The 27,973-nt window shown below is 42.4% G+C and overlaps 1 protein-coding gene across 2 annotated transcripts in view; it reads left to right on the forward strand.

The window, feature by feature from the left end:
- The window catches only part of LOC139281413 (protein O-mannosyl-transferase TMTC2-like), a 156,432-nt gene extending 140,455 nt beyond the window's left edge, over positions 1-15,977 (forward strand). For both annotated transcript variants that reach the window (XM_070901573.1, XM_070901574.1), the window contains 2 exons: positions 3,033-3,096; positions 13,711-15,977. In XM_070901573.1, coding sequence (XP_070757674.1) covers positions 3,033-3,096; positions 13,711-13,899 — 253 coding nt within the window. In that variant the 3' untranslated portion in view covers positions 13,900-15,977. The remainder of the gene's footprint in view (positions 1-3,032; positions 3,097-13,710) is intronic.
- Positions 15,978-27,973: the final 11,996 nt, after the last annotated feature.

A 27,973-nucleotide genomic window follows, 5' to 3' on the forward strand; every position in this document is an offset into this window, starting at 1 on the left:
TGTGTTCTTTGCCTCTAGTTACAAAACCAAGGATTCTGTTTGCCTTTTTTATGGCCTTAACCACGTGTGCTGCCACCTTTTAATGTGTTTCTTTACATCTAGTTCCCTTTGATTATTTACTCCATTAAAAGTGTATTTCCTTCCCTGTTCTTAATTCCAAATTGTATTACAGTACTTCCTATTTTTCTATGTCGAGCTTCCAGCCATCTGCCTTGCCTGCTAGCCTATCTATGTCTTCCTGCAATCTTCTGAAAACTTTGTCATAATTTTCCAAGCCCCAATTTCAGCAAATTTCAATATTATTCCCTCAATTCCTTGATCTAGTTAATTTATATGTGCAGTGAAAAGAACAACCCCAACACCGACCCCTTTGGCACGCCCCTCACAACATATTTCCATTCTCAGAAACTTTCTTTGTTTCTGCTCTCCCATCATCTCTTTACACAGCTAGTGAGATAGTTGGCGATCAGAGAGAAAGGTAAAAGGAAGAATCTGTAGACAAACGTAATTAATTTGGACGTCAAGACATCTCTGCTGAAGTAAGGAGGTGGATATTCAACTTGGCCGCTTGGTATACAACAGGCGTGCACATCAGATGCCCATTATCGGAACTGCATGATTTTCATTTCTAGTTTTATCGCTGGGTGGTAAGTTGAGAAATTACCCCCAGGTCTTTAGTCGTAGATTTAACTCAGTTGTTATTACTTTATTGTAAATATTTTAGTTGTGAATTCTTCTATAAATGATAATTGATTAAATGCTATATTTCAACAGGCCAGTAAAAGGCTTTGTGCACAGGGACCTAAACTGTTGATACTTCCCAATTGGGTACATTAAACACAGAAAAGTATAATGAATCTGTTTTATTGTTCATGCTAATAGAACAGTATTTGGCAACAAATATTCTGAATAGTAATAATCAGCCTCAGATGGGACCTTTTGTTGGATTAACTGGCAAGCGTTGAAGGATTTTCCCCCCAGTGGACCAATGCCACCGCTCTTCTAAGTTCAATTTCTCCACTAAACAGTAGCAAAGACATTCAACATTGTTGGCAATAGACTGGTTGTGAGGTAAATGACTGTCAGTATTAAAGATAACTTTGGTACATCTTTTTTGTTTCCAAACACGTAATAAAAATAGAAAAGACTTGCATTCATATAGTGCCTTTCACAACCACAGGATGTCACAAAGTGCTTTACAGTCAATGAAGTACTTTTTGAAGTGTAGTCACTTTTGTAATATAGGAAATATGGCAGCCGTTTTGCGCACAGCAAGCTCCCACAAACAACAATGTGATAATGACTAGATAATCTGTTTTAATGATGTTGATTGAGGGATAAATATTGGCCAGGACACCAAGGATAACTCCCCTGCTATTCTTCAAAATAGTGCAATGGGATCTTTTACGTCCACCTGAGAGACCAGGCGGAGCCTCGGTTTAATGTCTCTATCTGAAAGGCGGCACCTCCGACAGTGCAACGCTCTCAGCGCTGCACTAGAGTGTCAGCCAAGATTTATGTGCTCAACTCTCTGGAGTGGGACTTGAACCCAGAAACCTTCTGACTCAGAGGCGAGGGTGTTGCCAACTAAGCCATGGCTGAAATAGCAACAATTGCGTGGAAATATATCGGCCCAGAATTTGCGGGCGGATGTCTCTGACCGCAAACATTTCTACGAAAGTACTAGTGGTCCCGGAGGTTCGGAGACTTGCGGTCCTGGCCCTCTATGCGAAGGCATTTGCAGAGGCCCATGTATCCCAGGAGCATATGGGTTTGGTACGCATCACTGGGATCACGCAGGCCGGCCCAACCTATCAGAGTAGGGGGATCCCCATTCATACTTATGTGAGCTCTGTATGTGAGCTTCGCATACCGAAGCCTGGAACTTACGGGGACCCCACGGGTGCGTGCGCACCTTGTGGGAGCGCAAAATCAGGCCCAATGTCGTCAGTGGGTCAGTGTGCACTTTTTCATTAAGGTAATGTCCAGTGTAAGCTATATCATCATTATCATCGGCAATCCCTCGGAATCGAGGAAGACTTGCGTCCACTCTAAAAATAAGTCCTTAGGTGGCTGAACAGTCGAATACGAGAACCACAGTCTCTGTCACAGGTAGGACAGATAGTCGTTGAGGGAAGGGGTGGGTGGGACAGGTTTGCCGCACGCTCTTTCCGCTGCCTGCCCTTGATTTCTGCATACTCTAGGCGATGAGAGTCGAGGTGCTCAGCGCCCTCCCGGATGCACTTCCTCCACTTAGGGCGGTCTTTGACCAGGAATGTTTCCTGCCGGTGCTGAGTTGATCAACCTTGGCCAGGGTGATCATAGGCGCGCTACAATTGGCCACAAGCCGAGGGAGGGGAAAATGAGGGAGGGTTTCCACATCTGATCTCTCGCGATGGCTCCTGGTGAAAAGTGCGTGTATATAGACATTGCACCAGGACATAATCTGGCTTGGTTCTGATGCTCTGCACTGTTGAATAAGCTACTGTGCAAGCATTATCGGCTCACATATGAAGAGTGGCCACTTAGACCAAGTACATGAAGGGTGCTGGCACGTGTAGAATCACACATCAGCATGGCTCACCACCTTAAGGTGAAACATGAAGAAAACAGGCTTGGTGGGGCGGGGGTGGGGTCGGTGTGTCAGTGTTTAACATTATGATCACTATAGGTATTTCGGGTACTACTTAAAAGTACAGTACTGCTAATGAATTTGCACCAAACATTTGCCAATGCTTTGAATTTTTGGGTGTTTACTACTTAAAAGTGGAATTCAACACACAGTAATTATTTCTATAATTACTAACAGCTTTGGAAAAATGTCCTTCCTGCTGCAGGTATAATACACGACCTGTCGAAGGACTATTCCCTTTCTCATGCTATGTAGTGCGGTGGCCACACTGTGTCTTCCCTGTTGAACATCTGGCAGCACTGTCAGCTTTTCTATCTGAAATGTAAACCATTTTTATGACACGTGTCTGAAGTCAGATTTCATTTCATTCGAAAACTGTGTTGTTTTTTTTGTTCATCAGACAAGCTGGGCTGAACAAAGCAGCTGAAAAACATTACGGATTGGCAGCAGGACTGCGACCCAATGTAAGTGAATACAGTCATAGCCAGAGCAGCAACATCACATGATTAATACAGATCTCTCCCGCTATATATATTACATCATCTGAAAACAGTGCCCCCCCCCCCTATTAAATGCACTTAAGGCTGCGGTTACACTGCACTCTTAGACTGAGCCCAGTAGCTTTGCCGGAAAGAACCCCTGTTGCATTGTACGGCTGGGGAATCGCACTATTCTTGGCAGCAAAGAGCTCTGTGTATGTGCGTGCTTCGAGTTCTGCTACCTGGTAAAGTTTAATGTTTGAAGATTGTAGGCGGGATGTTTGCTTTGTCAAAATACTTCAAAATAAGATTCTGTGGCAATAATATGATGTTGCTAAAGCATGTCTAACTTTTTGAAATTTGGTTCCCCTCTGCTCTGAAGTTGTGTTTCACACAATAATGAGCTCAGGTGGTGCAAGACACCCTCTCTGAGGGGCCTCACGGTTCTGCACTTCACAGTCAGGTCAGGTCCTGACTCTGGAGTTTTGCTGCCACTTTTGTGTTGATACAGAGTGCAATCTGTTTTCCACCATTTCACTATACAGTGGGATACATATGAGGAATTCACACAAGGTATGCTACTCTTCAGAAAGCAATATATTTGAAAGCATACTATGTTATACTCTTTTTGTAATAGGACAGATTAAAGACTTTAAAGTGTGGTGATACATTGGCTACACATAGAAACATAGAAAATAGGTGCAGGAGCAGGCCATTCAGCCCTTCGAGCCTGCACCGCCATTCAATGAGTTCATGGCTGAACATTATACACAGTAGATAAATGAACAGTTGATGCAGCATCTGTGGTGGAATAAATGGGGGTTGTAGACTGCAAAATGAGCCATTTTCAAAAAACGGTATTTAGTTATGCACTTAACGCGTAACCATAGAAATTACTAGGTAAAGCTGTGGCTTTATATACACTATACACTTAGCGGCAGTGTGCACGAAACAGATATACACTTAAGTGTATTTTTGTCCGTAGATAGAAGTCATCATTTTGTTCTGAACCTAATAACTGGTTACACATCAAGAAGCATTGCTACTCTTATATATAAAAAAAAATACCTTTTTCAGTGCCAACAAAAACAGCTCATATCACTTTTAGACACCATCAATGGAAGACACCAAAAGATGTTGTTATGGGAGAAATGGCTTTCTATGTATAAGAGATCTACAACTGTGTGACGCAAAAGAAAGCCTGTTATATAACAACAACAACTTGTATTTGTATAACGCCTTTAAAGTAGTAAAACATCCCAAGGCGCTTTACAGGAGCGTCATCAAACACAATTTGACACTGAGCCACACAAGGAGAAATTAGGGCAGATAACCAAAAGCTTGGTGAAACAGGTAGGTTTTAAGGAGGGGTTGTGGGGCTGGAGGAGAGTACAGAGATAGGGAGGGATTTGAAAACAATGATGAGAATTTAAAAATCTGAGATACTGGTAAATTAGAGAGCCATTTCTAATTTGAATTAAAATTATTTTTACATATTAACATTTGGACTTAAAGTTAATATGAAAAAATAAATACCAATTTACTGTTTTTGTTATGATATTCAACCTACATTTTCAAAGGATATCGGGGATGTTTTGGATGAGACTTTAATTCTGGTGTATGTGGCATGATGTACTAAATAAAACATATCAATATTGGGTTGCGGTGGACGCCAACTTCTTCAGGATCACACTGGCCTTTCTCATCTTTCTTCAATGAAAGCAGTGTCCCAATGCAGGTTTTGCTTGCGGCATATAAATTGTATTTCCAAACAGCTCTCTTTCATGGTTTAAAGTTCATAGGATGTAATGAAAGGGCATCCTTTGGTTTACTTGCAAGATCTGGTACCTAGTTATGAGGTGAATTTATGGCAAAAAAAATTAAGCAATTGCAGGAAGGATTTGTCCTATCACTTAATACTTGGACGGATGTCAGTCTCCCAAAAGTCCCTTATATGGATCCGTGAGTGCAGGTAGAAGCTGGATTCATCAGTTAGTGACAGTCATGGCTGCTATGGGACTTTAGACTTGAATGCCAAGAACATTTAAAGTTGTCCTGAATAAAGCCATTCATCATGCTAAGGACAAATGTCCATCAAATAGCAGATCCGGAAACTCCAATGCGTCCCAGTGCAGACATTGCATTGCTAGCCATGGCTTCTCCTCCACTCGTACCTGGAGTTTAGTAAGGAACAGAGTAGGCAATTCAGCTCATTTACATGCTACCCCTCAGCGACATTCATCATACAGGAGATTAGCTACCATATGTATGCAGACCTCACCCAGCTTTATTTTTTCACCCCTTCCCTCGACCCATGACCACAACTTCAGCATCCAATTCGACTCTGAACTGTATTAAAATTCCATATCCCATTAAGACAATGTAATATCACCTGCCTCTGCCCTTACCTCTGCCCCAATTCTGAAACCCTTAAAATGCTATTGTTACCTCCAAACTTGATTGTTCCTCTGCCCTCCTTGCTGAGCTCCACCCTCCAGAAAGTCCAACCCATGAGGAAAGAATGAAATTACATTTATATGATGATTTTAATAAGCTCAGAGCACCTGGAAGCGCTACACAATCAATAAGTTACTTTTGAAGTATAGACACTGTTGTTATTGCAAACAAGAGTGGCAGCCAATTTGCACACAGCAAGGTCCCACAAATAGCAGTGGGTTAAATGAACAGAAGCCTTTTTTGGTAATGTTGGTTAAGAGATAAATGTTGGGCAGGAGATGGGGAAAAATTCCTTGCTGCACTTTGCATACTGTCATGGGTCTTTTACGTTATCACTTGCATGCTGCTTGCACTAAGCCCTGAATGTAATATCTGCAAGTTTGTAGATGACACTAAGTTGGGTGGCAGTGTGAGCTGTGAGGAGAATGCTAAAAGGCTGCAGGGTGACTTGGACAGGTTAGATGAGTGGGCAAATGCATGGCAGATGCAGTATAATGTAGATAAATGTGAGGTTATCCACTTTTATGGCAAAAACAGGAAGGCAGAATATTATCTGAATGGTGACAGATTAGGAAAAGGGGAGTGCAATGAGACCTGGGTGTCATGTTACATCAGTCATTGAAAGTTGACATGCAGGTACAGCAGGCGGTGAAGGCGGCAACTGGCATGTTGGCCTTCATAGCAAGAGGATTTGAGTTTTGGAGCAGGGAGGTCTTACTGCAGTTGTACAGGGCCTTGATGAGGCTACATCTTGAATATTGTGTACAGTTTTGGTCTCCTAATCTGAGGAAGGACATTCTTGCTATTGAGGGAGTGCAGCGAAGGTTCACCAGACTGATTCCCGGGATGACAGGACTGACATATGAAGTAAGACTGGATTGACTAGGCTTATATTCACTCGAATTTAGAAGAATGAGAAGGGATCTCATAGAGATATATAAAATTCTGACGGGATTGGACAGATTAGATGCAGGAAGAATGTTCCCGATGTTGGGGAAGTCCAGAACTAGGGATCACAGTCTAAGGATAAGGAGTAAGCCATTTGGGACCGAGATGAGGAGAAACTTCTTTACTCAGAGAATTGTGAACCTGTGGAATTCTCTACCACAGAAAGTTGTTGAGGCCAGTTCGTTAGATATATTCAAAAGGGAGTTAGATGTTGCCCTTATGGCTAACGGGATCAAGGGGTATGGAGAGAAAGCAGGAATGGGGTACTGAAGTTGCATGATCAGCCATGATCATATTGAACGGTGGGGCAGGCTCGAATGGCCTACTCCTGCACCTATTTTCTATGTTTCTATGTTTTCTACACTCCTGTCCTTGCTGACTTACACTGGCTCCCTGTAAACATCATGTTAAATTTAAAATCCTCGTTACCATCTACAAATCTCTGCATGGTTTTATTTTTGGTTGCAGCCCTTGGCTAAGTAGCATAACTTTGGCCTCTAAGTCAGAAGGTCATGGTTTCAGATTACTCTCCAGTTCCTGAGCATATATAATTTGGGCCGACACCTTGCGGTACTGATGGATTGCTGCAATGTCAAAGGTGCCATCTTTTAGATGCGACATTAAATCGAGACTCCATCTTCCCTGACAACATTGTCCTAATTTGGCACTGATTGCCACAAAATTGACCATTTCACATGGAGAAGCCACAGAATGGCTGAGGTGGGAAATGGAAAATGTCACACTGGTGGCAAAACAGTGTGCTCTGCTGAAATAGCGAGAGCTTTACTCTACATAGCAACAATTTGCATTTATATAGTGCCTTTGACGTCATAAAACGTCCCAAAGTGCTTCACAGGAGCATTATCAAACAATAGTGCAATGATTGAAGCTGACAGTGGGAGCGTAAAGTGTATCATTCCTCGTGTGGATGATAAAATTGACAAATATCCTGCAGAAATACTGCAATCAATATACAGTGGTGTGTGGGGTCCCCTTCAAAGACTTGGCACAGAAGTTGCAGGAACTACACACATGGCATAGGTACAGCGAAAAGTCCTGTGCCACACCAATAGCAAAGATGAAGTGTGACTGAACATTAAGGGAACTTTGCATTCAGGAACCAAGGAAAGGGACATCGGAAGTTTTTCTGCATTTCCGCTCCGGCCTTTTATGTAACTGTCTTTGTGCCGAGCATTCCTTCTCTCTGCACTGTACATGCACATGATTTTGAACAGCTGTGTTCGGAGGAGTTGATTCTTCTACATCTGCCAATTTACTTTCTCTTCTGTGCTGAGAAGGAACACTTTGAAGTTTTGTCTGAAACACATTAAACAAAAGTTAAGTGTATTGTTACATTTTGTTTTTTTGGTGTCCACATTGCGTTCTGTATTTTCGAAAGACCCTTCTCCTGCCTTTATTGCCGTGACCCAGAAAACATATGTGCTGTTAATGGAAAACCAATGTATTTGTACTTCATATCCGAAGTATTGTGACAAACTTTCGCTTTGCCTGTCAGAACTATGTGGGAAGTAACAGTTTTCACTGTAAAATGTTTCTGTCCAATGTCATTCCATACAAACAATCACAGGATACTCTGCCTCGAGTTACACCTCCAGGCAAAGGACAGAGATTAGAATAAAAAGGTCTGCATAGTTTGTAAATCTCTGTGGTCAGTAGAGCTTTGCAGACTGGAACCAGTTTGTTGCCATTCAAATTTGTTAAATATTATATCGTTTGTATTAACAGAGATGCCAAACTTGGAATGTTGTGCATGCCAGACTGACAATTACCAGCTATTTTTGTGTGGCTCCATGTATTTGAGTAACAAGTATAGAGTTAGATGAAGATCGCCATGTGCCATGCAGAAAGAATCAAAAACCTAATAAAAAAATGTTTTAGGTGGAATGTGATTGATTTGGCCACCCAGAAATGAATTTGACCCAGACTGCACGGCATTTGATTGTCAATCAGTAGCGTCAGAGACTTTCTGCGCCCTGCATCTACAACAAATACATTTAGACAGTCGTTTAATAGTTTGTTTATCGATTGGCACAAATCAACCAAAGTTAATAGCTTCACCTCGCCAGTATCAGTTCTGTAACTCTGAAAGATCGTTTATTCCAGTCCTAATTTATTTTTAGCTTGGTTAGCTTGTATTATTAACTTGTGCTGAACATTTGAACAAAGCTTTGAAAAGTGGTGATTTTTTTTTCTCTTCTAATCCCCCTCCCATCCCAAGTTTTATTCTGAGATAGTTTCTCTAAGTGTCTGCAGCTGATATTAATTTCGAACTTGCACACAAAAAAAATCAAAGGAGCATATTATTTGACAACAGCCTGTAGCTTGACATAACATCCATCTTGGATTTTACTTGTCCATATGAACATTGCATTCAACGACATGATGATTCATGTACTTTCTTGTGGATTGCGAGGTTTTGTTAAGTTAATTATCTTTGCAATTGTCTGCTCTTTAGCTCACTTATATAAAGCGTCCCATCTACTGCAGGAAATGAAGCCAGTCTTTTGATCATTTGACCAGCGAAGCTGTAGGTGGTGTCATTTTTTATGGAAGTCCAGCAGTGGTGGATTATTGAACTCCAGCATTAATGGCTGTCTTTATTGATGAGGTGAAAAGTTCCATCAGCTGCATTCAATAAAAGACAATCTGTTTGGAAAATGTCACCATTATACATTCATTTACCGTTATACCGCCCATTAATCACGTGACCCGCAAAGCACACTAACATAATGAAGTTGGTATGTATCCTGAAGCAAATATAAAGTTGGAGATCTTTTACAAAGAAAATGAATGAACGAATCAAGTTGCAAAGAAGGCTCTGTGAATTGTGTATGTGATCAACAGGGTTTCCTATTCAGTACTATGCATCCCTTTTGCCAACTAGTCTTAGTCACTGAAGGTACATGGCAACAGAAAGGATAAAGATGAGAGGAATGTTTTTGGCCGTTTGGGGGGGGAATTGGTTGACTGCGCTGTCCCAGGAACAAAGTCTTTGTGAAGCTGATGACTGACGCCTGAAAACCAAGGCTGGTACGTGAGCTTCTCAGATTACCAAAGATATGGATATATCCCTCTTCATAAACCAGCAGGGAAACTGGCTGCATACCAACTCTTCCTGTCCTATTTGACAATGGATAGGTATGGTTCTGCCCCAGTAAATGAAAACAGTTTCACTAAAAATATCTTTGATGTACCTTTGCTGTTGTAGCTCCAGTCTTAGGCTTCAAATGCTGCGATGACAGGACACTGAAAATAATGTGCACATACCGACTCTGCTGCATACATATGAAGTAGTTTCCTTTTTTAAAGGGACTAGGTTTTTGACTTAGTTGGTGGTTCAACCCTTTATAAAGGTTAATTTTCTTTTTATTAATTCATTCACGGAATGTGGGCGTCGCTGGCAAGGCCAGCGTTTATTACCCATCCCTACCTTCCCTAGAGAAGTTGGTGGTGAGCCGCCTTATACAATTGTGTGGCTTGCTAGGCCTTTTCAGAGGGCAGTTAAGAGTCAACCACATTGCTGTGGGTCTGGAGTCACATATAGGCAGATTTTCTTACCTGAAGGACATTAGTGAACCAGATGAGATTTTACAAGAATCCAGTGGTTTCATTACTGATACTAACTTTTTGTTCCAATTTAAAAAAAATAATTGCATTTAAATTCCCCAGCTGCCATTTGAACTCATGTGTCTGGAACATTAGTTTAGGCCTTGGATTACGAGTGCAGTAACATAACCACTATGCTACCGTACCCTGTAATATACACATAATTGCTAACCAAATTTGGCAAAGGCAGTCAGGAATTGGGGGTCTGGTCAGTATGTCCATGTTTCTAGATAAAAAACAGGGCAAACCAGCCCCCTTAACACCAGTACTACCTGAGCTGTAATCTACTGTAAGTGATTCTTTCAACTACCTACCATGGGTTCAAATTCTTGCAAGATCAGGAGGAATTCCTGCCCACATATGCAGTGGCCAGAATCACAGAATGACTTCCAGTGGCAGCAAGACTCAGATAGGAGTAGAGCTAGAGAGAAGAAGGCACAAGCTTCGAGCATTGCTATGGGGGAGGGGGGCAGAGGTCATATATTGCATCTTGGGGAGGGTTGACAAGACTGAAGACCAAAGTGAGGCATTGGGGTTAAAATGGGAGAAGCTGGGAGTGAGACTTTGAGAGCCAGGGGGATTGGGGAGAGGGTGGTGGGGGATCCTTGCTCCTTGTTGCGGAGTGCGGAAGAGGCAAAAAGCTAGAAGTAGAGCTTTCAGGGAAAAAGGAAAAAAGCCAGAGCACTTTTGGGATTGGGGTGACTGACTGGGAGAGAAGAGTGCCGCCTTGAATTGCGGGCGTTGAACAGAGAAACAGCTTGAGTGAGGGGTGGGCTACTAACTTAAAGTGGGGTAGGGGTGGAAGAAGAATTAGATTGGAGGGGAAGATGAGTGTCAGTATGATGGGGAGAGGAGTTGAAGAAGAGGTCCAGGTGGAATTGAAGGATTTGAACGGAGAGGCGAAAGAATGCCAGCTTGAATCAGGAAAAGAAGAGTGCTAACTTGAGCTGGGTAGAGGGTGTTGGAAGAAGAATATCGACTTCAACTGGTTTGGAGGGGGAGATGAGTGGGGAAGATGTGTCACAAATGTCAGCTTGAAAGGAAGAGGAGTGGAAGAAGAGTGCCTGGTTGAATTGAGGGGGAACATAGGAACAGGAGTATGTAATTCAGCCCCTCAAGCCTGTTCGGATCACATGATCTGATTTAGATCATAGCAGATCTGTACCTCAACTCTATTAACCTGCCTTTACTCTGTATCCCTTGACACCCTTACCGAACAAAAATATAGCGATCTAAGTCTTGAAAATTTAAATTGACTCAGTATCACGGCCTTTTTGGAGAGCAGGTTTCAGATCTTCACTACCCTTTGTGTAAAAAATTGCTTCTTGATTTCACTCCTAACTGGCCTAACTCTAATTTGAAGGTTCTGGATTCCCCCACTGTAAGAAAGAGGGATAAACTGATGGAGTTGGAGGAGGAGAGAATATCTTTGTTAACTGGCTGGAGAGTTGGGGGAGGAGTAATATGTTGGCGTAAACTGCGTTTAGAGGCAGTCGTGTGCCTCTCTAAACTGGGATAAGGAGTCGGGCTGGTGCTGAGAGATGGATTGCTCCGATAACTCTTGGGAAATGATGGTCTTTTGAAAATCTGAATGTCAAGTTTTTCAAAATGTGCCTGATAGGGTGGTGGAAAAAGATTGAATGGCAGTTTTCAAAAGGGAACTGGATAAATACTTGAAGGAGATAAAATTGCAGGGATATGGGGAAAGAGCGGGGGAGTGGGACGGACTAGATTACTCTTCAAAAGAGCTGGCGTAGATTCAATAGGCCGAATGGCCTCCTTCTATGCTGTACTATTCTATGATTCTATCAATTGTGAAGTTTAAAAGTGTTTCTAATAAAATAAAATAATTTTTAATGTAAACATTCAAGATTTGCCCTAGAAGCATGCCCTGAAGCCCCCTTGGTATATGGAGATCTGCCATATTTGAATAGAGTGTACATAATCCTAAATGTATTGCCCATGGTCCTGACTAGAACAATCCCCAATAAGACAGGGTTCAAATCCCCTATTTCCTATCGGGCAATTTAAAGAAAACAAAATCCATGAAAAGGTTACACACTCATTAATGGAGTATTGCTACTGGGAGAAAGAAGTTTTAAAATATTCAGAAAGATAATTCAGTCTCGGGGTAATTTTGACACTAGATGATAATAGTGACATCGGATTGGCCACTCATTATACAACTCTCCCGATATTAATTTCTATTGATTCCAATGGAAGTGAAAATCGTGAGAAATATGTAACAGGTGGCTGATGGCAATATTGCTCATTTTACGCTATCACCCAACGTCAAAGTTATCCGCTCAGCAAAGAGATAGTAGTTTTCAATATAATTGAGAAAAAGTCCATTACTTTTTAGATGTAAAATATGCAATGCCAATGTTCACTGAAACTTCCAACATTCTGTGAAATGTAACAAAAAACAATATTTTATGAGAGGATTATGCCCCAGGCCCATGAAAAAAATAAATCTTGTGCCTCCACCATTTGTATCCCCCCTTCACTCTTTCATGTACTTTGCTTTTTTTCTGTGCTACATTAATGGAATGTTGGCTATACCGACAGCTTAAATTACAAGTCCATGTGGCCTTGCACTTGCAATGTAATTACTTGTTTTGCTGTGTCACAGGTTTATCCTCGGGGCTGCTTTTGAAGCTGTTTTGTCAGCTTTAGACCCTTTTCTAGGTTAGCAAGTATGATTGCAATTTGGAATTCCTTTGTCCTGGAAAGTTGAACTGGAAATGCTGCGCCTTTTCAACACGGAGTGAGCAAATTTCACCTTCACTGCCCGGGCGATTAATCGAGCAATGCAGTTCACTCATGTCGTAGAACTTGTAGAGAATATCATCTCTTTTCAACGGGATGAAATCTGGTCGGGTTCTGCAGTGGATGGATGATCGCCAGATTATCGCCCAGGCAGTGACTGTGAAAATGTACTCCAGAAACATAGAAAATAGGTGCAGGAGTAGGCCATTCGGCCCTTCGAGCCTGCACCACCAGTCGATATGATCATGGCTGATCATGCAACTTCAGTACCCCATTCCTGCTTTCTCTCCATACCCCTTGATCCCTTTAGCCGTAACTCCCTTTTGAATATATCTAATGAACTGGCCTCAACAAAATTCTGTGGTAGAGAATTCCACAGGTTCACAATTCTGAGTGAAGACGTTTCTCCTCATCTCGGTCCTAGATGGTTTACCCCTTATCCTTAGATTATGAACCCTGGTTCTGGACTTCCCCAACTTCAGGAACATTCTTCCTGCATCTAACCTGTCCAATCCCATTAGAATTTTATATAGAAGCTTTCTGTATAGATATATATTTTTATATATATATATATATATATATATATATATAAAACATTGGTCTTAAATGTGTGCTGATCAGAAAATGGCAGGTTACCACTTTAAAAAGTCAATTGATTTTGAATCTTACACCATACTATTTGAATTGCAACTTTCATGTGCTCAAAAGGACTGATTAATGTGAACAGTTGTTTTTTGTCGTCAGGGTTTAAAAGTCGTTTCTGCTTTCCTTCTCACTCTGTCCTCTCCTTTCTGACAGTACCCCGCGGCATTGATGAACCTGGGAGCCATTCTCCATCTGAATGGAAAGCTGCATGAGGCCGAGGCTAACTACCTCCGAGCTCTTCAACTCAAGCCTGATGATGCCATTACCCAGTCCAACCTTCGCAAACTGCGGAACATCATGGAGAAACAAGGCTTGAATGTGCAAAAAAAAAAGAGATGGTAAAAGTTAATCAGGCAGAATCTTGCAACATTAACTAGAAGGAATCGGCGAAGGATGTGAGGGCTGAAAATCTGCTGGTGGTGATTCTGGCGATGCCCTCCAGCACTGATCCCATTGGAGTTTGCAGGGTCAGTGGGAAGACACTTGGTTAGTATGGGGCCTGTGGGCTGCATCTCCTGCACTCGCCTACACTTGGCAGCCGGAAACTCTGGCACCCCTCCGATCTTCAGAGGGAGAGTTGCCCAGGTTTGTCTCCCAGCTCCAGCTGTATCCATAAATCTTTAGAAGATTTTAATTAAAAAAAAAAATTCCTTTCCTTCAGGGTCCAGGCACCATGCCCACAGGTGAGGCCCTCATTCACTCTGATGAAGATTGGGTACGTCCCCAACTCACTTGGTACACTGGCCTTCACAGATACACCGGAGCCCAGCTGAGCTGAAGGTGTAGAAACACCCTGCGTAGGAGTCCATGTCCATGGGTCTGTCCTCCTGCTGTCTTTTGACTTGTCAGGAGCAGTTGGAGGTTGCGCCCTGACAAGGCTAATGGGAAGCTCCCAGAAATGGTGGAGGCCTGCTTATTGGGGGGGTGTCACTGGCCCTCTGCTGAAAATCCGACCCCTGATTTTAATCGAGCTTGGCCTCCCATGGGTCTGCCTCGCCAGCAGGCAATAATAGCACTTAACGAAGCAGATTAGTGAATAAGTGATGCTTTTTGGATGGAGATATGCATTATTAACACTTTTTTTTCATTTGGAACACATAAGCCTCAACATTTCCACAGACCTGCCACACATTGCCTGACTCACACCATTTTTGCTCAAATGTGCCTGTCTACTCTTCATCTCCAAGTGGCTAATAACTTTTGCTGCAACTTACCATTTTATAAGCAAATTACTGAACTCCTTGTTTTAGCAAATTGTTAAAAGAATTGTGAATTGGGGCCACATAGGTCAGGACTGATGGACCATAGAGGAGGGTTCTGCCGATTTATTGGTGCAATGGCTATGGAATCTTGAGATCGAGTATTTGTAACGTGCTCCCGCATCTGCACAGGGCTTTCATATTCGTCACAACGCTATATATGGTTCTGGAATATTGTACACAATTGTACACAAACAGCTTTAAGGTTGGTTTTGGCAAAAAGATATCAGGCCATTTAATTGACTGGAAGATGTGGGTTATTGCAATTAAAAGGGAATGGGAATGGAGACATTAAATTGTATCCCTTTCTCCTATTGCTATAGCTGAACCCTTTTGTTTTTGAATACGATACATTTTAATAAAGGCATATTTGTTGGAATTTTAGGGGAAAAAGGAAAAATCACGAGCTGCATGTGTTCTATTGCTGTTTTTCTTTTCGTTTGTTTTCATCTATTGTCTCTTGAATGACTGAATGCATTCAACCGATGCTTTGTTTTTCTTTGGCCACGGACCAGATGTATTTTGACGGCCCCTAAGTCACAACATAAAGACATCACTTTACATCCGTACTTCACTCATTTAAATCGAACAGCAGGGATTTTTTCTTCTTTTCTGTGATTGCGCGGTAGAAATGACTAATTGCTCTGACTTTCTTGGCATTGTGTTGTAGCAATGATTCATTCACGGGCCTGTCCGAGAGTTAAGGGTGAAACCTAAGCCATGCAGGGCAGACTTCCTCTCTGCCTGGCCGATGCTTTCAGCTTCTGAGAAAAGCTGATAAGTTCTACATTCATGTTGCTGCTCAGGGATTTCATACGGTGGAGTAACTCCAGACGGTGCTGAAGAGCACAGAACATGTTTACTAAATTAAAAAGTTTTATTTTTTGAAATTATTCTATTTGTATAAATTATCCAAATTTGTAGATGTGTTTCCTTTTGTAAAGCGACCGCATACATGCCAGCTTAGTCATTCACAAGCTTTTCCCCAATAAAATCAAAAGCAGTGATGAAAGCACGACTCAAGAGTGTTTGTGGTGCTTTACGTTTATACTTACACCTTCACGGCACAGTGTGAGCAAACCTGTCTCGTAGCAAACATCAGAAATACAACTTAGCAATTGTACCGGCTTAAGAGTAACTGCCGATTGCGAACAAACCTCTCCAGCCGTTTTGGATCTGACATTTGGACAAGTTATGGTATCATTTCAATAAACTGCATTGACACAAAGCCAACAGAAGTGTTGGACATTGTAGTTATTTTATTCAAAGGAAGCAGTAAAAAGGCATACATTTATAATCTAACATGATAAACAACAAGTGACACATTAATTGCTGACAAATGTACATCAGGTATTAAAGCCAAGTGTATTAACTGCCATTTATCCAACAGCAAAAATGTTTCTGAAGCGACGATAATGAGAAATGACGTATTCTATTTAGACATGCTTAAAATATTATTTAAAGAAAGAAAGACTTGCATTTTTATAGCTCCTTTCATGACCACTGGACATCTCAAAGTGCTTTACAGCCAATGAAGTACTTTTGGCGTGTAGTCACTGTTATAATGTGGGAAACACAGCAGCCAATTTATGCACAGCAAGCTCCCACAAACAGCAATGTGATAATGACCAGATAAACTGCTTTTGTTATGTTGATTGAGGGATAAATATTGGCCAGGACACCAGAAATAACTCCCCTGCTCTTCTTTGAAATAGTGCCCTGGGATCTTTTATGCCCACCTGAGAGGGCAGACGTGGCCTTGGCTTAACATCTCCTCTGAAAGGCAACATCTCCGACAGTGCAGCACTCCCTCAGCCTAGATTTATGTGCTTAAGTCGCTTGAGTGGGATTTGAACCCACAACCTTCGAACTCAGAGACGCGTGTGCTACCCACCGAGCCACAGCTGACATTAAAGCCAGTTTACATTTGTGGTATCATCATAAAAATGTAGAGATCTAAAAAAAAATTCCATTGATTCAAGATCACAATTTCTTTATCCATTAAGAAACCAATCTTGACACTGTACTTGCTAATAATTGATTTAGCAGAAATGTTGTAAAATGCACAGTTAAATTGTTGGAAAGGTTTCTAAGAAAGAGCTGATCAATTTTGGTGGTGTGGATTTCTGTTTCTTTTTACAATAGTGGATTGTACTTTAGAACATTTGGCTATATAACTTAGTTAAATCATGCTCCTTTCAATGTAAAGCAAAACAAAGAATATAGAGACAGATTAACCAAACCCACAATCCCAGTGGAGACCTGAACTCGAAAGGAGAGCTGTTGAGAGCTGGGGAAACAACATTGGAGCACCAATTCTCAGTGTTTCCCCACTGGAAGCACAGGCCTAGTGCATTGACCCAGTAGTGAGAGCCACATACAACACTACAATCGATGAGGAAACCTGAATGTGACCTTTCCAAATAAATGGTGTTCATGCTCTGACTTCTGTTAGCCATGTTTGGTTTGCTAAGGTTTATTCTTAGATCTGAAATATTGTGTTTTCTAAGTGGTTCTAGTTCCTCATTTAATATTTAAAGCATATATATATATATTTCTACCTTGTAGAAAGAGGCCAAAGTATGATTGTGGCCCAGAAATTTTACCATGGCTACATAAATACGCTTAAAACATGAAATGCCTATCTATTATTTTCGTGGCGGTATTAACTTACTTAAAATGAAGTATTTTTTTGAAAACCACTGTCCAAAAATTGATTATTTTATTTAGCAGCATAAAGCCCTATTACACACACTGCCAAATCCCTGAAGTAATTTAAATGAATTGCTAGTGTGTTCTTTCATTAATGCTGAATTTCAATTGTTCATCAAGATTCAATGAATAGGTTCATGCAGTGCTGCAAGATTTAAGAGGCTGTGTCCAGTGATGGAGCTTTCACAAATCAGAACACTGGTGAAAATAAATGACATTGCGATTATTGGACCCTATGCCCATTGAGTTCAGGAATCTATAAACGCACAACCTTTTTTAATATTAATAGGAAGCTGCGGTTTGTATTCCGGTTAGTCAGGGAGTATATGCAGCATGTAGGCTGAGGCATTGCCCTTCTTTGTCACACATCTCAAACACCACTCCTAACAGAGGGGAGAATAGAAGGCGTTGTGTACGTACCACATTATTGTGCCCAGGATCCCAAAATGTTTCTGGCTATCTGTGCAGCTCTGTGAATGGAACTGGATTTTGACTGTATCCTACATTTTAAGTGTGCGTCAGTACATTTCCTTTTTTGGGACATTACTAGCACTGCTGTGCAAGGTTTTAATCCTTCTGGTGAACACACAGGAGAAACACTGTAGACCTTATATAATTCAATTAGATTTTATTTGTTTAAAAAAAATACTTTTACAGCAAGAACTTGTGGAACACAGATGCTTTTCCATCTGCTAATGCAACATTAATGGGCAGCTGACCAGTACTATTAATTAACCAATATGCAAGACATTCCCAAATGGGCTAAAATGGTACCGAGTATTACAATGCTGTTATTGTATGTACAGTAAAACTGTACGGTACTTTCTATGGAACTGCATGAACATGCAAATATGAATAGACCTTATTCTGAACAGTTGCCCTAAATATTTTGTGTAATTACCTTGTAATGAAGACAGTAGATGGACTAAAAGGGATGTGGAAAAACCATGTGAAGCCACAGGTGCTACGCACATGGGTTTCGTGGTTTGAAAACTGTGACACTTGCTTCACTGGATCAAAGTCTTTGCTTAAATCAAATGATTCTGTAATAAATCGAGTTTTGTGAAACGTTTTCTGAAATCTGTGATGGGTGGATTGCACAGGGCAACAATTTAAATGGACTCGACAATTCCTGTGACTTTTTTGCACAGATTAGAAATGATCTGGACAATAGGTTATTTGACTGAAGATTAACATTACTGAAATAAAATGACACAATCCACCTCTCTTTAGAACTGACTTTTATGTATGGAAGCAGGCAATGTTATTTTATGTATCACACACATTTTTTGATCTACTTATTTGCAATTATTTCTGTAGCTACATTTTGGAACCATGCTAATTACTAACTGTACCGCAAAAACAGTTCGAGAGAAATCATTAGCTGCACCTCTTTTAAAAGTGGTTACATAAAAAAGAATTTCTACATTTGCACCAATGAGAGTCACTCATTACTGGAGCTATGCCATAACACCCACATCAGATTGAAAAGAAGATTTATCTATGTATTGAATACATTGCTCAGGTAATACAGCAACACTCATTAAATGCTACGCTGTCCCTTGTATTAATAGCTTCCGCTTTAAATTCAACAGTGGACATGCTCAAATTTCTTGTTTGATGGTATTTATTGATACTTAATGTTGGCCATAGGGAAAATTGAGAACCAGGATTAACTATCATTTATATTTCCCAGTTCGTATCCTGCTGCTATTGCATTTCATTTTCTTCCACCACTGTGGCTCATTTTGTATAATCCTTCCCTGATGCCTTTCTCCTACCTTTTCTTCCTTGATGTTTTTTCTTGTTAATCCTCTTATGACGCAACTCATGAAGATTCCGGTTTTATATCTCGTTTCTGAATTGAAGATGGATTAAATATTTTATCCCAAAGTATCTTCTGAGCTTTTACTTACTGATTTACAGGGAGTTAGGCCTAAATACGGTTTACTGCAGTCAGACTACTGACTAGTTCATTTTAAGGTGTGTGTTGCATTATATATTGGATTGTGCATTTATAAAAATCATTGATTTTTTTTTTGTTACTGTTCCAGCTGTAAAAGTAGCGCAGTCGATTTTAATTTTTGGGCGGCTGACTGGTGGAGCATGCTGGCAGCTTGCCCATTCCTGGGTCAATGAATCATTTTAAGGCCTCGGCCCCATTTAAGTGGAGTCTGCGAACTGCGGGTGCTAAATGGGTGCCCCAATGCAGCTCGCTAGCTTCAGGGTGGCTCAATATCAGGCAGCCCAAAGATTATGGACCGGCGACAAAATAAGTCTGGCAGTGGGATTGGGTGGTGGAGGAGGGAGGGGGAGGGGGGGGCCCGGGGTGGAAATGGCCCAGATTATTTTTATGGGAGGCTGAGGAGCACTGCCACTCCTCCTGGCCCCCACAAAAGTAATTTCAATTTGCCTTCTCAGGGCCCCTTCGCCAGTAAAACTGGTTGGAGATTGCCCGGTACACACTGCGACCAGTTCTATCCTAAAATGGCATTCAGGGTCCGATGTAAGCCTACCCTCTGAAAAAGGCTCGTGCTTGTTAGATCCCTCTGAAAGTGGCAGTGGGCCAATTATCGGCAGTAATTGGGTGCTAAGTCTACCGCCCCCATTTTGAAGCCGTTAGCACCCTGTTTTTGGCAAGATAAAATAGACTTCAACATCTTTTACTTTTTGGCTATTTCCTCTTCACCTCATGCTCTTTTAGTGTAGTACTCTACCATTTCATATTTTGACAGTCTGTCAAAATATACATTATGTTTATGAATGAAGTTTCCCTTGTGTATACATCCACTTTGTATAAATACATTACATGTGAACACCACCTTGGACCCTATTACACTAAACTTTTCCTGCTGGTAAATGTACTTACAATAGGCCTTTTTCATGGTACTCCAATAGGAAATGTCTGTTCTTGGTCCAACTCTACTTATAGGTGTAATATTCTAAATAGGTGGCAATGTCCCTTTATCAGACAAATTCTTGTCATCGGCTCGTGGGCTAATTACACAATGAACTCTATTGTGTGAAGCTTTCTAAATAGAACTAGTGCCTCATTGTTCTGAGAGCGGTTAATTCAGATTGAATGCACATATAATGATGTAGTTATGAAGGATACTTATATAAATTAGTTCTCTTATTTATATTAGCACAGAACAAATTTTCCTTAAATACCTTTTGAGCACATCCATTGCAAAGCAAAAGCCTGAAACAATTTCCATCCTTGACTCCATCACCCTCCCTAGTTGGAACATCAGGCTTAATTCAGAGGTATGCAATCTCACAGTCGTGTTTGACCTTGACCTGAGCTTCTTATCTAAGATCCAAGATGGCTTACTTTCACCTCTGGAACATTGGGTGCCCACATTCCTATCGCTCTTTCACAAATATATCTAGTATTCTACAGACTGCCCTCTTCCACACACTTATTGAACCCCAAGCTTCACTGGCTCTATGTGCCACAACCACTTGACTTCATGGTCTTCATCCTCATTTTAAATCCAACCATGGCCATACTGCTCCTATTGGAGTGTCCCTCTCCTGCTCTATGTTTCCTTTGCATCTCTGATACCCCTCGCCGAGAGCATGCAGAAATCAAACGCAGGCAGCGGAAAGAGCGTGCGGCAAACCTGTCCCATCCTCCCTTACCCTCAATGACTATCTGTCCCACCTGTGGCAGGGACTCATTATCATAGGCAGTTCCTCGAAGTGAGGATGACTTGCTTCCACGCCAAGAAGGGATGAGTTCACACGTGTTTCAATGAAGGACCTAATATTCCAGATCCCGAACTACATCGTGAAGGTGCCTATGCGTGGATTTTTTTAACGTGGTGACCGTTGCACACCAGCCACCACACGGGCTTGACAGAGCTAGGTCTTGGTCCAGTGCAAGGAATACCCAAGACTAACTGGAGACCAACTCTGCTGCACGGACCTAGTGCGCACACATATCGCAGTGTGGGCTGGCCCATGCTGCCCCTGGGCCCTTGTCTCTTCTGGGCCCCAGATTCACGCCTCTCCTGGGCCCCGGTGGCTCTCGTATTAGACTGTTCAGCCACCTAAGGACTCATTTTAAGAGTGGAAGCAAGTCGTCCTCAATTCCGAGGGACTGCCTATGAAAAAAAATGATACTTGTTTACTATTTATTCCCCACTTCTGCTTCTCCACCATTGGAAGTCATTCTTTCTGTAATTACCCTTGGGAATTCTTTTGAGAAGACATTTCTCCACACTACAGGGACATCCCTCCCTGCCAAAAGTATTGTAAAACCCCTTGTTTTCAATCATGCCCTTGGCTTCTTCCCACCCCACCCCCCTACTGTGATTCTCCTTTACTTGTTTGAGGCACTAAGATGTTTTCTTTTACATAAGAAGCACCGCACAAGTGTAAGTTGTTATTTTTGTCATTGTCACAATTATGCAGGTGCTACAAAGAACCACTTTTTTTTTTAAGTGCTAGCAGTTACAGCATTTATTATGCAAGCTGTGTGAAGTTCCTGTTTGTTCAGACCAGTAAGGGTTACTTAGGTTAGAAATCCCCAGTGTATGGAAAGTCTATGCAACTGATGTTTAAAGGTTGCTTTAAGTGGAAGAACACATGTGGTTCCTAAGTTCTTGCACAAGAGCCCCTTGAAGATGTGCAGGTAGCGCAATTACACGATTCCATTAAATAAGCATTACTTCCTTAAACACAAATAGAGTGACAAAAGTGCACATCCTATCTGGATGCCACATCTTTCATGAGCTGACAGATTCTGGAGTCCGGTAATTTATGCTCAAAGACCCGGGGTCTGCTGTTAAATGTTTCGGCAATGAACTGAGAAAAGGGTACCAGAGAGCAAGCTCTGTTTATTTAGTAAGTTGATTAGTGTACTTTGCACACCAACAGCTCTCCAGTTTCCTGCCATAGAGCTGCTGCCAGGAAGTGCTGTCTTCATAAGATACCATCAGGTGCAGTGGATTTATAGGCTTTTCATCCCCTATAGGTTAATGCTGATCGAAGAGTCCCTGCTTTGGAATTCATGGATTCAGCATTCCTTTATTTCATTGGCCTATTATCCATACATTTTTAGATATCAATGAGAGAGTGAATTCCACTGAACATTCGTACTAACCAGCAAGTCTTTTCCGGATAACAAAGAAAAATACCAGCATTAACATTTTATACTGAAGTGTGTTAGAATGATTTCCTCAAATCAATACTGCACATTGGCTCTTTGCATGTGTGTAAGTCTCATTATGGGCCTTACTTCAAAATTATGTGTGTCTATAATTACTTATCCTGCATTCCCAGTGATGTTCGTAGATTAACTGGTTCTAGTTTGTCCTGCTCTTTCAGCTGGAGGCTGAACGTTTCATTTGTTTCAGGAGAAAAAGCAAGGTTTTTAAAAATTGGCCCCAGGTTGGCAGTATACTCTTGGAACCTTTTTCCTCATCATTTCAAAGGCAAGCATAGCTAGCAAATTGTGCTGATGTCATGAAGGTCTCTCCATAAGCAGTGAAAGAATGTGATAATCCAGCTGTCTGTTTTTCAAATTACCTATTGTCAAAAATAAAATAAGGAGGCTGATTTTACAAAATGGTTGCAGCTCCCTGTTTGGAGCACATGTTCACAGAACCAGTCCGACAAAAAGAACATAAGAACATAAGAAATAGGAGTAGGCCATACGGCCCCTCGAGCCTCCTCCGCCATTTAATAAGATCATGGCTGATCTGATCATGGACTCAGCTCCACTTCCCCGCCCGCTCCCCATAACCCCTTGTCCCCTTATCATTTAAGAAACTGTCTATTTCTGTCTTAAATTTATTCAATGTCCCAGCTTCCACAGCTCTCTCAGGCAGCGAATGCCACAGATTTCCTCAGAAGAAATTTCTCCTCATCTCTGTTTTAAATGGGCAGCCCCTTATTCTAAGATCATGCCCTCTAGTTGTAGTCTCCCCCATCAGTGGAAACATCCTTTCTGCATCCACCTTATCAATCCACATGTGCATACAGCCCAATGGCCTCCAACAGTGACGCCATCTAGTGGCTAGTGATCCCAAAAGTACATGCATGACAATACCCTCTGAGATATTAACACAGTCTTTTACAAATTGAGACGGTCCGGTGTTTTACGCTCCCGGGTTGACCGTCTCAATTCAACTCCAGCCTTGGGTGAGTGTTCAGAGTCTGTTGTGAGTGGTGGCTGGGTGGCTGACCTGATGGGAATGGCAATGGCCATGTAAGTGATTGAAAGTCCCGATTCACTGATGACCACTGAATCCTCTGATGATTGGGGGTAGGTTGGTTGGTCATCGATTGTCTCTTCCTCCGACTGTTCTGGTTCGTCTGTTTGCCGCAGCTTTGTCTGATCCATATGTTTCCTGCATGTTTGCCCATTTTTGAGCTTGACAATAAATACTCTGTTGACCTTGGCCAGGACAGTACCAGTGATCCACTTGGGACCCTGACCATAATTCAGAATATATGCAGGATCATTTACAGAAATATCGCGTGACACAGCTGTGTGATCGAGATATCCTTGCTGACTTTGTCTTCTGTATTCAACATGATTATTCAAGTCAGGGTGTACAAGAGATAGCTTGGTCTTAAGACCCCTCTTCATCATTAGTTCAGCAGGCGAGACCCTGGTAAGCGTGTGAGGTCGTGTCTTGTAACTAAGCAGTATGCATGACAGGCGGGTCTGCAGTGACCCTTGGGTTACTCGCTTCATACTCTGCTTTATGATTTGGAAAGTACGTTCTGCTTGCCCATTGGATGCGGGTTTGAATGGTGCTAACCTTACATGTTTGATACCATTGAGTTTCATGAACTCTTGAAATTCCTGACTGGTGAAGCACGATCTGTTGTCCCTAACAACGATGTCAGGCAGACCATGTGTCGCGAACATGACACTGAGATTCTCAATGGTAGCTGTGGATGTGCTGGATGACATGATTACACACTCTATCCACTTCGAATATGCATCCACCACAACTAAAAACATCTTCCCCAGGAAGGGTCCTGCAAAGTCTATGTGGATCCTGGACCATGGTTTGGACGGCCATGACCACAGTCTCGGCGGCGATTCCGCTGGTGCTTACTGAGCTGCATGCAAGTGTTGCACTGATGCACAAATGATTCCCGATCAGAGTCAATTGCCAGTCACTATACACAAGACCTGGCGATGGCTTTCATCATTACAATGCCGGAATGTGTGCTATGCAGCTCACGTACAAATTTCTCTCTCCCTTTCTTGGGCATAACAACATGATTGCCCCACAGTATACAATCCGACTGAATAGACAGTTCGTCTTTGCGACAAATATAAGGTTTGGTCCCCTCGCACATTTGCTTGGGTATGGCAGACCAATCACCTTTGAAGATGCAACTCTTCAACACCGATAAAATCGTGTCCTGGCTGGTCCAGGTCTTAACTTGTTGAGCCGTGACAGGGGTTCCTTCACTCTCAAAAGCATCCATAACTAACAATAGGTCCGTCGGTTGTGGCATTTCCACCTCCGGTGTGGGCAACGGCAGACGGCTCAAAGCATCGGCACAATTCTCAGTGCCAGGTCTATGGCGAATGACATAATCATAAGTGGATAATGTCAGCGCCCACCTCTGGATGCGAGATGAAGCATTGATATTGAGTCCATTGTTTTCAGAGAACAGTGAAATGAGCGGCTTGTGATCTGTCTCTAGTTCAAACCGAAGACCAAACAGGTACTGATGCATCTTTTTAACCCCATACACACAGGCTAGTGCTTCTTTCTCTACCATGCTGTAGGCTCTTTCCGCTTTGGACAAACTTTTTGAAGCATACGCGACAGGTTGAAGTTTACCCGACTCATTAGCTTGTTGGTGTAAGCAACCAATTCCACGAAGCATCACAGGCCAATACTAAACGTTTACATGGGTCATAATGTACCAGCAGCTTGTTAGGGCAAAGCAGATTAGTGGCTTTCTCAAAAGCTCTGTCTTGAGACGCATCCCACACCCTGTTGTTGCCTTTTTTTAGCAGCATGTGCAGTGATTCTAATAAGGTGCTCAATTTAGGTAGGAAGTTACCGAAGTAGTTGAGTAGACCCAGGAACGAACACAGCTCCCTCACATTCTGTGGCTTGGGTGCATTCTTGATGGCCTTGGATTTCGCGTCCGTGGGCCTGATGCCATCAGCGGAAATTTTCCTCCCCAGGAATTCGACCTCTGATGCCATGAAGACGCACTTCAAGCGTTTCAGTCTGAGTCCCACTTTGTCCAGACGATGTTTAATCTCTTCCAGGTTGTTCAGATGTTCCTCGGAGTCACGACCAGTGATCAGGATGTCATCTTGGAACACGATGGTTCAGTAGACTCTCCGTGTTCCTCTGAAATATTCCTGCAGCCGAGCAAATTCCAAAAGGGCACCTGTGACAAGTAAACATTCCTTGATGCATGTTAGTGCACGTAAGTCTCTTCGACGTCTCGACCAGCTCCTGCGTCATGTAGGCCAACGTCAAGTCCAGTTTGGTGAACGACTTCCCCCCAGCTAACGTTGCAAACAAGTTATCAGCCTTCGGTAACGGGTCCTGATCCTGTTTCAAAACCCTGTTGATCGTAGCCTTGTAGTCTCCACAGATTCTGACTGTGCCATCACTTTTCAGCCCAGGAACAATGGGGCTGGCCCATTCTTTAAATTCAACCGGTGATATGATCCTTTCACGCTGGAGTCTGTCCAGTTCAATTTCGACCTTCTCCCTCATCATATACAGAACTGCCCGTGCTTTATGATGGACGGGTCTTGCATCTGAGTCCACGTGGATCTGCACCTTGGCTCCTATGAAGTTGCCGATGCCTGGTTCGAACAGCGAGGGGAACTTACTCAGTACTTGGGCACATGTATCTTCCTCCGACGACAACGCCTTAATGTCGTTCCAATTGTATCTGATTTTTTCAAGCCAGTTTCTGCCGAACAGCATTGGGCCATTGCCTCGGACTATCCTTAGCGGTAACTCATGAACCGCACCGTCATACGACGCTTTAATTGTGGCACTGCCAATCACTGTTATGAGTTCTTTGGTGTACGTGCGCAATTTGGCATTGACTGGACTCAGCCGGAGCCTCACAGCCTTAATATCCCACAGCTTGTCGAATGCCCTCTGGCTCATTATCGATTGACTCGCCCCCGTGTCCAGTTCTGTCGATACCGGCACCCCATTAAATTTCACGTTGATCATTATCGGTTTGCTCTTAGTTAGGAACGAATACAGTCCATGCACTTTCTCCTCTGGTATCTCCGATTGCGTATCCAGATCCGCGCTAGTCTGACCATCACCCTCCACATGGTGTGTCGCAGCACACTTGCTCATCTGCGGACAATTGCGCTGGAAATGCCCCACTCTCAGACAGCCTTTGCAACTATATTGCTTAAATCGGCACTGCTGTTGCCAGTTATTTCCCCCACAACGCCAACACAGAGAAATCGGATGCATTCCCGCTGGCGGACTTTGGGTAGCCACAGGTTTCACGTTATGTAGTCGGGTCGGCCCGGCCATGTGCTGCTCTGCTGAACGCCGAATCAATCATATTTACAGTACTTGCTGAGTTTTGATTTTTGACTGATATCTGCTTTAGACTTCTATCCGTCGTCATGCATGACTGAGCGATCGTGATAGCCCTGTTCAAGTCCAACGTCTCCGCTGCCAGTAGTTTACGCAGGATCACCTCGTGGTTCATGCCGATTACAAATAAGTCACACAGCATGTCTGCCAACACAGCCCCGAACTTACACGGTCCCGCTAGACGTCTCAGGTCAGCAATAAATTCCACTGCATTCTGGCCCTCTGAGCGAACGTGCATATAAAATCTGTATCTCGAGATGATGATGCCTTCGTCTGGCTTAAGGTGATCCTGTACCAGTGTACACAATTCTTCATACGTCTTCTCTGTTGGACTTACAGGCAGGAGTAGATTCTTTATCAAATTTTTGAACTGCAAACCGTGACGAACACCGCCCGATGCCAATCTGTGTCGCCGACCTCTTCCATTTTGTTGGCCAAGAAGAACTGGCTCAAATGGCTCACAAAGTCTGCCCAATCTTCTCCTTCCACAAATTGCTCCAACAATCCAACTGTGCTCATTTTTGCATGGAAAGGTTCTTGTTGCCTCGTCACCAAATGTTGTGTATGCAATAACTGTTAGACTGAGTACTGTGTAACTCCAAGAGGTATGACCTTGGCTCTGCTTTATTAAGGCCCAAAGTGACTAACATCCAAAATGGCTGGCCTTTTATACTTGGGCTGCACACAATGGCCTCCAACGGTGACACCATCTAGTGGCTAGTGATCCCAAAAGTACATATATGATATTACACTCATAATAAAGGATGAAACTGAGTACTGTAAGTCATGACTAAGTGTGACCTTAGCTCCTTTAATTAGACTCCAGAGTGTAAGTACCGTGTGGGAGGCCTGCTTATATACAGTGCT

Source organism: Pristiophorus japonicus, chromosome 15 (assembly GCF_044704955.1).
Source record: "Pristiophorus japonicus isolate sPriJap1 chromosome 15, sPriJap1.hap1, whole genome shotgun sequence".
Taxonomy (NCBI): Eukaryota; Metazoa; Chordata; class Chondrichthyes; family Pristiophoridae; genus Pristiophorus; species Pristiophorus japonicus.